The 14,077-nt window shown below is 63.5% G+C and overlaps 1 protein-coding gene across 1 annotated transcript; it reads left to right on the top strand.

Moving 5' to 3' along the window:
* Positions 1-5,405: 5,405 nt before the first annotated feature.
* Positions 5,406-13,642, top strand: EIF4EBP1 (eukaryotic translation initiation factor 4E binding protein 1). The gene is made up of 3 exons (XM_084273985.1): positions 5,406-5,619; positions 11,182-11,352; positions 13,221-13,642. Exons 1-3 carry the CDS (start codon positions 5,472-5,474, stop codon positions 13,250-13,252), a joined length of 351 nt encoding a protein of 116 aa, XP_084130111.1. The 5' UTR covers positions 5,406-5,471; the 3' UTR covers positions 13,253-13,642.
* The last annotated feature ends 435 nt before the right edge of the window (positions 13,643-14,077 follow it).

Genomic DNA, 14,077 nt, shown 5'->3' with positions numbered 1-14,077 from the left:
TTGCAGTGACATCGATGAGGATTTCACAAAGAAGTGTGGAAACTGTCGTGAAAGGAAAAATTCCAGAGGCAAAAAGAAGCTGGGAGAGGAGCTGGGCTAACAGGGAGGGGGTGCTGGGGAAGAGCTGAGCATCCCCACCCCCTGGGGGGGGGGTCCTGGCTCTTCACTCTCCCCTCAGGTTGTGGAGCATCAGGACATGGGTCTGGCCATGCTTTGGGGAGAAAAAGGCTGTTTTGGGCAAGGATGGAGGCACATGCTGCTCCTGGGATGGTGGGGAGGGGGAAAGCATCAGCATCCCTGAGAGGAGCCACCACCAGCCGAGCTGCCACGTGCCACCTCGGTGCCATGACCCCCCTACGGGGGCATCCCACCACCCCTCCTCTGCCCCTTGCCTGCCTGGGTACCACCCCTGTATGGCTAACAGCATCCCTGCATCCCAGCAGCCCGAGCCCTCCTGGGCCTGACCCTGCACCCACCCTGCATCACCCCTCCTTGTGCAGCCCCTGGGTGGTGTTTGATCCCACAGGACACCCCCACCCCCCACCTCCCAGTCCCCAGCTGTGCTGTTTGCAGGGTGGAAAAACACCACTGAGGACAACAAGGAGGAGGAGGAGGAGGAGGTCAGGCGCTTCTCCCGGGGGTCTGGGTGGCTGCTGTGGTGGCTCCCATGCCGTGGCAGCTATTTTTAACCCCCACATTCCTCCTGCCTCCCCGGTGCTTCTCAGAAACCTCCTTCTGGAGGGAAGCAAATGGGGAAAAGGTTCCTCCCCACAGTTGGATCCGGGAGCTGGGAGAAGAGGCTGCCCTGGTGCCCCATCCCCTTTCCCAGCCCACAAGGACAGAGACCCCCCCAGGAGGTGTGAGGGGCTCCGGGTCGCTCTGACCTGGTGAAACCCCCTCTCCAAGCCTGGGAGCTGAGTGGGGGGTCCTGTGGCTGCAGAGAAAGCTCTGGGAGATGTGGTGGGAGCCAGGAGGAGGAAGAAGCTAAGCCCGTTTCCAAGCCCTGAAGACAGAAGCCACAGCAGCAGCTCAGCCCCAGGTCCTCCCACAGACCTGCCTGAGCATCCCGGATCACTCAGGCCCCGTGGGGCAGCTGAGATGCCCTGGGCTGGGTGCTCCCAGCGTGGGCAGGGAGTGAAACCCTTTCCCTGCCCAGGCATTGCTGCGGTTGTGAAGGGCAGTGGGGGCTTGTCCAGGCAGGGCAGGGTGTTGTAAGAGGGGGCAGCCTGCCAGCAGCCACTGCCAGGCTGGAAGAGGCACCGAACCCCTCCTAGGTCAGGAAGGGCCCAGTGAACATTTGATTTCCTAACTGGCACATGGGCCTCTTGGCTCCCAGGAGGGACCCAGAACATGAACAAGGGCAGGGAGGGGACTCTGGGTGCTGGGACCCCAAAACCAGGGTGGCTGCGCAGGGAGCCCAGACCTCTCCACAGCCTACCCAGTGCCTCCTGCCTGCTTCTGCCCCGGGGCAGAGCTCAGCACCCTACCAAAATGCGGGCACATTGCTCATGGGATGCTTCCCACCTTCCAGCCCCCTCCACAGAGCAGGCAGCAGCCAGGGGCACGTGTGGGAAGGGGCAAACGCAGCCATGGGCACGTGGCAGAGGATGCTGGCTGAGCCTAATGGGCAGAAGCTTCCCCCCTCCTCGACCCAGCGATGCACCCCAGCTCCCAGCACCCCAGTTCAGCACCATTTCCTCTCCCTGCTCCATTCCTGCTGGGCTTTCCCATGGAGACCCCCCCTCCCCACCCCCTGCAGCCCCTCCACCCCGGGCAGGGCTCGCTGCTGGTGCCAGCCAAAGGCCCATCCCAGGATGTGTGTTTTGGGGTGGCACTGAGCACCCCTGGGAAGTGCCCAGGGGACAGGCAGCGGGGGCCACAGGTCTGGCTGAGCCCTGGGCAGGGTTTTCCCTCGCTGAGGGCTGCAGGCAGGGTGGAGGGATGCTTCCCACGGGCAGGATGGGCTTGTTTACCAGGGGCAACTTTTATCTGCACAAACAGCCCTTTGGGCAGGCGAAGGGGATGTGGGTTTGTCCTTATCTCCCCTGGCAATCGGGTGGGGGGGGAATGTAAACACGGATGGAGTGGAAATGCCACAGCACAGGGACATCCTCACCCGGGCAGGATGGGGGGCAGGGGGGTCGCTGCAGTGGGCAGCAGCGCCCTGAGGGACATCACCCCATCCCACATGGGGCTGGAGCTGGGTTTCCCAGCCACGGGAGGGGCTGGAGAGGAACCATCCCGCTGGGGAACCCACACAGAGAGGGAGAGATGAGGGGTGGGGTAAGACAAAAGCCATCAGTCCCGCTGCCCACCACGCAGAGGTTTACACATCCCCTCCAGCTCCCAGTTTATTTTCTTCCTGCCTGCAGCAAACTCATCAGCAGCCCCATTAGTATTGGTGGAAGTGCCCAGGGATGGGCAGGAACTGCCCCTCTCTGCCCGTCCCGGGGGGCTGCTCTCACGCCAGGAGCCGCAGGGCAGGAGGAGGAGGAGGAGGAGGAGGAGGAGGAGGAGGAGGAGGGGGGGGGGGGGGGGTGTGGTCCCTGCTGGCAGCTCCTTCATCACATGTGCCGCGTGGAATTGGGCATTTCATGACTTACAGTGTGTTTTCCAAGAGCCACCAGGCACGGGTCCCTCCCTGGGAGCCTGTGAGGGCAGCAGGGGCTTCACACAGAGCCACCCCCCGCTCCCCCGGGTGGGGGGATGAGCACCCCTCCTGCTCCCTGAGTCCGTAACCTCCAGTCACAGGAGGGCAACGAGCTTCCCAGCCCTGGGAAAGGGCAGGTAAAAGGCCCTGGAGACGAACACAGTGGAAGGAGCTGGTGCTGGCAGCATGAACACTGGGGTGCCGATGCCTCTTCCTTGCAGGGAGCACCAGAGAGGCAAGAGCTGGTGTTTGGGAGCATCTCACACCCCCCTACCCCAGCCAAGAGCATCCCTGGTCCCCTGTGTGCTGCTGGGAGCACCAGTTCCACTGGGACCATGGCGCTGTGGCAGGGCTGGGGTCCCCACATCCCCCCCATCTCTTTTCCCAGTGGGTGTTGGTGCTGGTGCTGTGCACAGACCCTCAGACGTCCCCATGAGAGGCGGCACAGGGGCCCTGCCCCCTCCCCCCCAGAGACATGGCTGACTTGTCTCCTGGGGCTGGTTGTTCCCTGGCCCTGGGGCCAGGTGGGTTCCTCTTTCTCTCTTTCTTTCTCCTTGCTCTGTTTTCCCAGTCTCCAGCCCGTGTGGGAAATGGGAGCCAGAGATGGATGAGGAGGAAAGGCTACTGTTAGTGCTCTGGGCTGGGCATCCCGCACCAGCTCCCCCAGTGCCAGCTGGTTCCTGGGGGTTGGAGCTCTGTGATCCTTGGGGTCCCTCCCAGCCCAGACCAGTCTGGGATTCTGGGATTCTATAAGGGGCTGGTGCCCTGAAGCAGCATCTCCAGAAAGGGCATTTCGTGGGATTTTGAGCACATGGGATTTTGCAGCCAGTCCTTGCCCACACCCTGATCCAGCACACACACCTCACACCCCCCCACACCCCCCCCGGGCACCGAGGGCAGAGGCTCTGATGAAGCAGAGACTCCTGCCCCCCCTGCTCCACCCTGGCCAGGATGTGCCCTTAGACCCTGACCTCCCCCCTCAGCTCCTTGACCCCGTAATGCTCCATTCTCTGGGAGGAGGAGGAGGAGGAAATGGCAGTGGACCTTTTTATTTGGTGGCAGCATGCCTTGCTGGGCTGGGGGTCACTGCTGATGTCATCCAGTGAGGCCGGATATGTTATTTTCCTGCCCTGGTAATCGATCCAGCAGCTGGCACAGGGCAAGGGCTCCCTGCCTGGCACTGCAGCCTTTCCAGGGTCCCTGGGGGTCCCTGCCTGGCACTGCAGCCTTCCCGGGGTCCTCGGGGCTCCCTGCCTGGCACTGCAGCCTTCCCGGGGTCCCCAGGGCTCCCTGGGGAGCAGAGCCCTCAAAACACCCATCCCCACACCGCAGCCGGGCAGGACACCACTGCCCTGGCCACACAAAGTTTGCCCCTGGAGAAAGGGCTCAGAGCCCCTCCAGGACCCCCCCCCAGCACCCTCCCCCACGGCTCCCCAGGACTGAGGTTGGTCCCCAGGGCTGGGGCAGTGCCCAGGAGCTGGGTCAGTCCCGGCTGGATGGGGATGCCCGAGCCGGGGGGGGAAGGAGGGAAGGGGGCGAGGCTGTACCCGCCGAGACCCCGGCCCAGCGCGCTGTGCCGCAGCCCGGGGGGGGGGCTGGGGGTTTGGCCAGGGCAGGGTCCCAGCGGCAGAGCGGCCCCAGCCCCTCGCCGGGGCCCGTCGCTCCCGCAGCCCCGGCCGCGGCTCCCGCGCCGCCGGCAGGTGTCGGGCTCGGGCCGGGGCCGCGGCGCTGCGCGGGGCACGGGGCAGCTGGAGGGCTCGGGCCGGCGGTGCGGGAGCAGGGCAGGGCCAGGCCCCCGCTGCCTTGTGTCGGGAGCGGCGGCATTGTTGGGGTCTGCCCGTTCCCGGCTCGGGGAGACCCTCGCCCCCCGTCCGGCAGGCAGGGTGGTCCTGGGGGTGGGGGGAGCCGGCTCTGCCCAAGGCTGCTCGGAGAGACCTAGTGCCGGGGCTCTGTCCGCAGCCACCTGCGCTCTGCCCCCCACCCAACCTGGGGGTCCCGCACAGCGAGCCCACCCGCCCAGCCGGCCTCCCTCTGTGCTGCAGCTGCTCTGTAAACGTTTTAGATAGTAAAGTTTTAAGGAAAAATAACGAAACAACTATTTTTTCCCAATGCCTCGAGGCTTGGGCAGCCCCGTCCGGAGCAGCCCCGCTCGGGGGGGTCCCGACACCCCACCCGGGCCCCGGAGCAGCCCCGCTCGGGGGGGTCCCGACACCCCACCCGGGGCCCCGGAGCAGCCCTGCTCGGGGGGGTCCCGACACCCCACCCGGGGCACGGCGTGGGGGATGCCGGACATGTGTGCGGACGCTGTGTGGCCCCCCCATCATCCCGTCCGTCACCCCCTTGCCCCGCCCCGCGTTTGCTTCCTGCCTGCCGCGGGGGTGGCAGAGCCATTTGGGGTGGGGGTCTGCCTCCCGGGCGGGCACATCTGTCCCCGCAGGGTTCACACGGCGACCGCCCGCGACCACCCACAACGGCCACCCGGCTGCACGCCCCCGCCGTGGGGGAGGCGCTGGGACCCCCGCCGGGGGGAACCAGCCCCCTGGGGTGGCTGCAGGGCGCCGGGTGCCCTGCACGGGGAGGGGGCAGGGAGCGACGCCCCCCACACCCCGCGGGACCGGGGGGCACAAGGACCCAACGTGCGCCTGGCTTCGCCCCGCCCCTTTCCCCTCCAGGCCACGCCCCCCCGGCAGCGCCCTCCTCCGGCATTTCCCGTGGCGCCCCGCGGCGGAAGGGGCGTGGCTTGTGGCGGAAGCGGCGGGCAGGGCGGGAGCGGCGCTGCCGGTGCCCGTGCCCGTGCCCGTGGCGCTGCCCGTCCCGCGCCATGTCGGGCCGCTGCTGCCAGGGCCAGACGCCCAGCTGCGCCATCCCGGGCCCCGGCAAGCGCCTCTCCCTGCCCGACGGCGCCCCGCTGCCGCCCGGGGACTACAGCACCACGCCGGGGGGCACCGTCTTCGGGACCACGCCGGGCGGTGAGCGGCGGCCCGGGCCGGGGCCTCGCCCCGGGGGGCGGCTCCGGGGGGCGGCGGCTGCGGCCTTGCTGGGGGCACAGGGCGGCCAGGGGGGCTGGGGGGGTCTCATTTGGGGGGGGTCGCTCTGGCTGTGCCCGGGGCTCGGGGGGGGTTGGGGTCTCCCCCTGGGGCGGGGGGCGGCCCCTCCTCCGGCCGGGGGGCTGCAGGGCACAGGCAGGGTGTGAGGGGGGGCTGCAGGGCACAGGCAGGGTGTGGGGGGGGTGCAGGGCACAGGCAGGGTGTGGGGGGGGTGCAGGGCACAGGCAGGGTGTGGGGGGGCTGCAGGGCACAGGCAGGGTGCGGGGGGGGGGGCTGCAGGGCACAGGCAGGGTGTGTGGGGGGGCTGCAGGGCACAGGCAGGGTGTGGGGGGGCTGCAGGGCACAGGCAGGGTGTGAGGGGGGGGCTGCAGGGCACAGGCAGGGTGCGGGGGGCTGCAGGGCACAGGCAGGGTGGGGGGGGGTGCAGGGCACAGGCAGGGTGTGGGGGGGGGCTCCGCGGGGGGGGCGGCAGCAGCTGGGGGTGTCCCGGGTTCGGTGCTGCCCCTTTGCTGGGGGGGAGAACCGGGGGGTGGGGGGGTTCCCCTCCCAAGAGCCGTCCGGAGCCCGGCGTGTGCCCCGGCAGCGAGCTGGTGGTGCTGGGAGCAGCCCCGTCCCCTGGCTCGGGTTACTCATTAATTCTGGCCGCTGACATTTGCAGTTTCCCCGGGCACTGAGCACACCCTGGGGCCTCTGTCCTCGCCCCCAGCTGCCCCGGCGCGGGCTGGCGTGGCCCTGCCCTGGCCGGGAGGCCGGCGGGGCTGGTCCTTCCCCCTCTGCCACGCTGCCGGGCTGGATGGTGTAGAGATTCCCTCTTGGGGAGTAACCTGAGAGCTGATCGCTGCCTGCCGGGGAAGAGAGGGCTGTGGGGGGACCTCACTGCAGCCTAACAGTCCCTGCAGGGACCCCAGGAACAGGAGGGGAATGGGCTTGTTAAAGGGCAGAGACTGGCAGGACAAGGGGCTGGAGTGGAGCTGGAGGAGGGAAGGGGGAGAGGAGAGACTGGGGGGAAGTTCTGTGCAGAGAGAGTGGTGAGGGGCTGGAAGGGGCTGCCCAGAGAGGGGGTGGGTGCCCCGTCCCTGGGGGTGTTCAAGGCCAGGTTGGATGGGGCCCTGGGCAACCTTGTGTAGCTCCAGGCTGGAGGTTGGTGTCCCTGCCTGTGGCAGGGGAGTTGGAGCTCTGTGACCCTTGGGGTCCCTCCCAGCCCAGCCCAGGCTGTGAAGCAGGGGGGCTGTGAGTCCACAGCCTGTGAGCTCTGTGTTTATGGCAGCTGCACCTGAAGTGTCTCCTGCCCCCACGCAGCAGGGATGGGACACACAGAGCTCCCAAAAGGGCTGGAAGGCTCTGCAGCTCCTCAGCTGCCTGTTTATGTTGGGTACTTTGGCTTTCAGGACAAGTGGCTGCTGTTCCAGATGGTGGCATGGGGTGAGGGGTGTGTTCCAGCTCCCTGTCCTCCCCCTTATCAGGGCTTTGAGGTCATTTATTATTCTTTTTCCTGCACCTTTAAGAACCCCCCTGCCCTCCCTCCCCATGCTGCTGCTACACAAACCAGCCTTGTGAGCAGCTGGGGTGATGAAACTGTTCTTGAAGTGCAGCCAAAAGAACAGGCTCAGATGGGAGGAGGTGGGTGACGTGTGGTTCGTCCCTCTGACCTCCCCAGCCCTTCAGCACGCGGCACTCAAAGGGTTAAGCATCGGAGGGAAGGGGAAGTTTCCTCCCTGAGTCACTTGCTGGGGGGTTTCTGTTGTGCTTGGGCTCTAAAGCTGGGCTGGGGAACCCAAGTTGTTGTGTTGTTCTTGCCAGATGTTCTGTCTTCCCCACGCTCCTGACTAGCACCGGGGTAACTCCAGCCTGGAGGAGAGGAGAACAGCTCTGCAGGCTCCACTCCTCAGCCGGGAGGAGCAGGAGAGGAACGACCCATTAACAGCAGCTTAATGAAGCTTTCCAGGAGTCCCAGCTGGTTGTGTCTGCTGGGGAGTTAATGAGTGGCCCGGGGAGCCCCGCGGGGGGTGTTTGCTGTTGGGGTGTGTTTGCTGTTGGGGTGTGCAGTGTGTGTGCAGCTGGCACAGCCCACAGCCCCCCCGTGACTGCAGCCTGGCTGGGCACAGCCCGTGCCCCAGGGGCTGGCTGCCTGCCCTCAGCTCTGGGCTTTGGGTGCAGCCTGTAACCCCCCAGTGACTTTGCTCTGGGGTGTGTTTAGGTGGCTGTGTGGAGGACAGGCAGTGTGTGGAGCCCACTGGAGGTGGCCTGAGCTTTTCTGTGTGTTTAATCTGGAAAAAACCCAAACCCTCAGGAGACAGAAGCGAATGGGGTTTGTTGTGTGAAGCTTCTGACTTGTTTTGGAGGCCAGCTCGGGGCTGTCACCTCTGCAGTCCTCCCCGTGGCTGTAGCTGGGGGTGGGAGTGATTGGGAAGAGGGCTCAGTGCCAGGGCTGGAAACCCCCAGCAGCGGGGCTGGGGCACTGGAGGCTTCTTGAAAGGTGGACTCCACAGCCAGGGTGTGCAGAGGGCCTTTTGGAGGCACTGCTGGCTCAGGCTGGGGCTGTTGGAGCTCTTGGTGGGCACTGCTGGTGGGTGCTGAGCTCTGTGCAGCCAGCAGCCCCGCTGGGTCACTTGGCAGGAGCAGGGGAACACTCACTTTGCAGTCACTCATAGGTCAGCTTTCTCCTTGACTCCTCCCTCTGCTCTGGCCCTGCTCCTGCTGACCAGACCCTCAAGCTTTCCCCCCAGGGTGCTCCCCTGAGCTGGAGTTGTGGGGCAGGTCGCTTTGGAGCCTCCTGAGGGGTGGGCTGGTGGGAAGGGGCCCTTCCCAGGGGGCCACTCCTGTCCTGTGATGCTCCAAACCCCCTGATCCCTGTGGGGCTTGTGAACGAGCTTCCCTTCTCTGTGCCCTCTGAGACAGGGTTTGGTGCCAGCCTTGATTTTCCTTTTCCAGGCGCCTTCCCAGATGTCCCTGGGCTTTGCCATCCCCTCTGGAAGGGATATTGGGGTGATGAGATCCCCCCTCTGCTGCCCTCAGAGGCAGGAGCTGTTCTCCCTGCAGCAGTGGTCTAATAACCCCCCCCAGCCCCAGCAGAGAGGGACAGATCAGGGTGATGCTGTGTGACCTTTAAGCAGAGTCTGTGCTCAGAGCTGCCTCTGTGCCTCTCCTGGCTCCTTGCCTGCTTGCCCAGGGCACACTTACACGTTGGCTTGGGGTGAAACCCACGTGTGGGCAGTACCCAGGGAGTCCTGGCTGAGATGCCCAGCGAGCACTGGGGCCTTGTGTGGGCACTGCTGGCTCAGAGCAGCACAGCCACGCTGCCTGTGCTCCTCTGGGGAGCAGGGAAGGAGTGAGGTGTGCTGGATGCTTCTCCAAACCTGGTGTTTCTCCCTGAAGGGGGGACTCAGCCCAATTCTCTCTGGGCTTTGACCTGGGCAGGGAGGTGCCTGGGGTGGGGGTGAAGCCACGGTGTAGCTGGGGTATTTTAGGGCTCAGAGCAGTTCCCACAGGGTGGGGTACTTTTCCTCCTGGTTTAAGGGACAGCTTTTGGTGCAGACAGGGTTTTGGGTGTTGGGAGGAGCCCCTGCTGCCCTGGAGCTGTGCCTGCTGGCAGCCAGGGCAGCGTCCTGCTTCGGGAGCCTGGGGGGTGTCTGCTTCCACAGCACCTGGGTGTGTGACAGTCACAGAGGAAGGGGAACCAGGCATAGAAGCTCTTCTCTGCCTGAACTGTGCTCCAGATACCCAGCACACCACCCCCCCCAGTTCTGGGAACCTCTGTCCTCACCTCCCAGGAATTCAACCTTCTGCTCCCAGACCAGTCGCCCCCCCGCCCCGTGCTGGGATCCAGCTGGTTGGTGCTGGGTTTGGTCTCCCCCTGGATCTAGTGAAGCAGCTGAAACCCAACCTCTTTCAGTGAGAAGGTTTCTCAGGGGGGTTGGCAGCTCGTGAGCAGAGTTGAATTGGAAGGTGATGTCACAGAATCCCAGACTGGTCTGGGTTGGAAGGGACCCCAAGGGTCCCAGAGCTCCAACCCCCTGCCACAGGCAGGGACACCAACCTCCAGCCTGGAGCTACACAAGGCTGCCCAGGGCCCCATCCAACCTGGCCTGAACACCCCCAGGGATGGGGCACCCACCCCCTCTCTGGGCAGCCCCTTCCAGCCCCTCACCACTCTCTCTGCACAGAACTTCCCCCCAGTCTCTCCTCTCCCCCTTCCCTCCTCCAGCTTCACTCCAGCCCCTTGTCCTGCCAGTCTCTGCCCTTTAACAAGCCCATTCCCCTCCTCTGCTTTCAGATGAAGCAGGTGTAGCGTTCCCAGGTCCTTGTTCCTCTGCATGTACCTCCCTCCAGCTCTAGATTTTTGGGCAGGAGTTCCCTTACCCTCTTGCTAGAAGGGGCACAGAGCAGGGGGGGCTCGTCCCCCGGAGGAGACGTGCCGGCTGCCCCTTGGGAGAAGCAGAAGCCTGGTGGTTCTCTCAGCACTCTGGGCTGAGGCTGCGGTCTGTTTGCAGGGATCCCTCCTCCTCCTGTGGCTCTTGAGCTCTTTCCAGCACAGTTCCTTTCTAAGGAACGGGCTGTACAGTGGTATTCCTAGAAATCCCTGCCTGGAGCCCAGCTCTGTTCCCTCAGAGGCTGGCTGGGATGTGCTGGAGTTGGCTTACTCCACCTAGGGCAGGGAGAGTAGGTCTGTAGCCATTAAACAGGCGTTAACAGCTCTCCCCCTTGTGTAACCCTGCCAGCAGCCAGCGCCTGGCAGAGAAAGGAGGAGAGGAAATGGCTTTAAAATTGCCCCCGGGGAGATTTTAGGTTGGATAGCAGGAAGAATTGATTTACCAAAAGGTTTGTCAGGAATCAGAACAGGCTGCCCAGGGAGGTGGGGGAACCTCCAGCTCGGGAGATGGTGGGATTCTCTCTGCACACAGGCGTGTTGCTGTTACTTGGTGTGTGCCTTCTGTGCTGCAAAGGGCTGTGGAGATGCTGAGGGGACTGAACATCCCTCTGACACAGAGGGGCTGAGGGACTCGGGGCTGCTCAGCCTGGAGATGGGAACCTGAGCAGGATCTTCTAGTGCTGAGAAACCCCTGAGGGGTGGGCTCAGGAGGAGGGGTCAGTGTGTGCTCAGGGGTGTCCAGGGACAGGACAAGGGGCTGTGGGCACAAACTGGAGCAGAGGAAGCTCCACCTGACCCTGAGGAGGAACTCCTGTGCTGGGAGGGTGGCAGAGGCTGCCAGGAGAGGTTGGGGAGTCTCCATCCAACTCCGGGGACATTCCAACCCTGTGATCCTGGGTGCTGCCCCGGGCAGCCTGCGGGAGGGGACCCTGCTCTGGGGGGGGCTGGGGGATCTCCAGAGGTGCCTGTGAACCCCACTGCTCTGTCAGTCTGTGAGCTGCCAAAAAGAAAGGCCCCAGGCTTTCAGTAAGGCAGCAGGGAAGGGGCAGCAGTGCGGGGCAGCAAGAAGCCCTCCCGGCGTCCCTGTGCGCTGACAGCGCTGTCCTGCCCGCCAGGCACCAGGATCATCTACGACCGCAAGTTCCTGATGGAATGTCGCAACTCGCCGGGCGCCAGGACACCCCCCTCTGACCTCCCAGACATTCCAGGGGTGACCAGCCCCGGCGGGGAGGAGCCGAAGCAGGACAGTGGCCACGTCCAGCACTGCGAGGAGAAAGCGAGCGCAGGTGAGAGCCCGGGGAGCAGCCCCAGAGCGGGCTGGGCTGGGAGGGACCCCTGGGGTCACACAGCTCCAGCCCCCTGCCACAGGCAGGGACACCAACCTCCAGGCCTGGAGCTACACCAGGCTGCCCAGGGCCCCATCCAACCTGGCCCTGAACACCCCCAGGGACAGGGCACCCACCCCCTCTCTGGGCAGCCTGTTCCAGCCCCTCACCACTCTCTCTGCAAAGAGCTTCCCCCAGTCTCTCCTCTCCCCCTTCCCTCCTCCAGCTTCGCTCCAGCCCCCTTGTCCTGCCAGGCTCTGCCCTTTAACAAGCCCATTCCCCTCCTGTTCCTGGGGTCCCTTCAGGGATGGGGAGGCTGCAATGAGGTCCCCCCACAGCCTTCTCTTCTCCAGGCTGACCCAGCCCAGCTCCCTCAGCCTCTCTCCATAGGGGAGCTGCTCCAGCCCTCTGAGCATCCCCGGGGCTCCTCTGACCCCTCTCCAACAGCCCCACATCTTCCTTGTGTTGGACTCCAGCTCTGGACACAGGACTCCAGCTGGGGAGGGCAGAGCAGAGAGGAGGCAGTGGGATGCTGGTTCCCAGCAAGGCAGATGTTTGCACATGGGATGGAGCCTGGAGATCCCTCTGAGCCACCCTCAGGACTCTGACTTCTTGCAGCACCAGTGTGCTTGAAGTTACAAGGCAGTTAGCTGCGTGTGGTTGTTAGTAATGTGACTTCTTGGTTAGCTGAGTGTAACTGCTTCTAATCACTTCATTGTCTTTAATTTAGTCTTTGGGGAACTGCTACTGGGTTTGTAGTCCCGTGGTGAGAGAAGGGGTGCAGCTGCTGCTGCCTCTCTGTCCTGCACCACTCAGCAGCTGCTTTCCACTGCTGAAACCGATCAGGTTACAACTCTGAGTAGGGTTGTGGGGAGGAGGGGGGGGGTTAGTATCAGCCTGAGTTGTAAATTCCTTCAGACTTGAGGGGTTTATTTTTGACACCTGAAGCTCCTGGTGCCCAAGTGACGTAGCTGGGACCTCACACCCAACTTGTGCGTGTCGGTGATCCCAGCCACTCTCTTGGCTGTGCGGGAGCTCGTGGGGGTGTGTGAGAGTCCCCAAGGAGATCTCAGGTCACTCCATTCCCACCAGCCCTTCACTAAAGGCACCATAGCAGCACCAGGAGCAAGTGTTACTCTAGAACAGGCTTGGGTTTTTTCAAGCTCTTGAGATTTGCTTCTCAAAGTGACCTGAAACTACCAAGTGTGCTGCTTGACTTCTCTAAAAATAGAGATCTGGGTGCCCCTTGCCCGCCTCCGAGCTCGCCCTGAGCAAACCCTTTCTGGACTTTCAACTCAGAAGGGCGATGGGATCCTGGGCTCCATCAGCAGAGGGGTGGCAGCAGGGACAGGGAGGGCAAACCAGGGTGCAGGCTGGGTGCCAGGGTGGTGGTGACTCTTCCCAAGCAGCCCTGTCCTTGGGAACAGCTCATCGCTGCTCCCGCTGGCATCCCGTTGGCATCCCATCTCCCTGCCTGAGCTGCCCCAGCAGCTGCTCCCATCCAGACTTGTGAAATGTGCATTTGCCTCTTCAGTAACACAAGCTCAGGGTGATTGTCATCACCATCAGCCTTCACATTCCTTTTTATGAGGAAATCCAGGGGTAAAAATAAGTTATTTAAAGGGCAGCCCTGCTTCTGCTCTGGTCTGTCTGGGAGTGGGATCCCTGCTGTGGGTTCCTCACCAGGCTTTGTGCCCCAGTGTGGATTTTTTTTAAGTCCCAACTGCCACAGCTGTGGAGAGCAGCTGGGGGGTGGTTCCTCAACAAAACATTTGCTATTTCAGGTGCAACTCTGAGGTCTCACCCCCTGTGTTTTGTCCCTCTGCCAGGTGAGGAAGAGCAGTTTGACATGGACATCTAACACGTGTGCCCGGAATGCTTTCCAGTGAAGAACCAGGACCTTCTCTTGAGGATTCCCACCAGCCAGGCTTAAAAGCAGCCCATGCCTTGAGTGCCTTCCTGATTCCTGGGAAAGGCAGCCTCTCCCCTTCCAAGAACAGCTCAGTGTCCTGCTGTGGGGACAGAGTCTCAGCCTCTCCACGTGCCTGTGACTACCCCAGCGCAGCCCCTGCTGCCCATGGGCCCTGGAGTGCTGGAGGAGACACTCTCACTGATTGGTTTTCTTTTCATTTCCAGATAATGCTTTTGTTAATCATTTTAATACTGTAAAAGTTACAGAAATACTATCTAAGGGAGGAATAAAAATCAGTTTTGTTGAGTCTCCTGAGAGGGAGATTGATGCAATAAATCCAGCTGGTGTGCCTTATTCATGGTGCTGAGGCTCTGCTGACACGCAGGGCAGGGTGGCTCAGGAGCAGTGGGGCCAGCAGGCCCAGGGAGGAGGTTCTGCCCCCTCTGTTCCACGCTGGGCTGGTCCAGCCTGGAGAAGAGAAGGCTGCAGGGAGACCTAATTGCAGCATCCCAGCACTTCCAGGGGTCCTACAGGGGAGTGGGAGAGGGGCTGGTCAGCAGGGAGTGCAGGGCAGGACAAGGGGAATGGCTTCAAGCTGGAAGAGGGCAGGGGTAGGTTAGACCTGAGGAAGGAATTCTTTACTCTGAGGTGGGGAGGCCCTGGCACAGGGTGCCCATGAGAGGCTGTGGGAGCCCCTGGATCCCTGGAGGGGTTCAAGGCTGGGTTGGATGGGGCTTTGGGCACCCTGGGCCGGTGAGGGTGTCCCTGCCCATG

The sequence above is a fragment of the Gallinula chloropus genome (genome assembly GCF_964237585.1).
Source record: "Gallinula chloropus genome assembly, chromosome: 21".
Taxonomy (NCBI): domain Eukaryota; kingdom Metazoa; phylum Chordata; class Aves; order Gruiformes; family Rallidae; genus Gallinula; species Gallinula chloropus.
Note: the sequence above shows the minus strand (reverse complement) of the source record. Positions and strands in the feature narration are given on the sequence as shown.

Bases quoted from the DNA above. Each gene is read 5' to 3' on its own strand.
- EIF4EBP1 (XM_084273985.1), top strand. From the start codon at position 5,472: ATGTCGGGCCGCTGCTGCCAGGGCCAGACGCCCAGCTGCGCCATCCCG. The intron at 5,620-11,181 runs GTGAGCGGCGGC...CCTGCCCGCCAG, and splicing joins CTTCGGGACCACGCCGGGCG to GCACCAGGATCATCTACGAC. The intron at 11,353-13,220 runs GTGAGAGCCCGG...TCCCTCTGCCAG, and splicing joins CGAGGAGAAAGCGAGCGCAG to GTGAGGAAGAGCAGTTTGAC.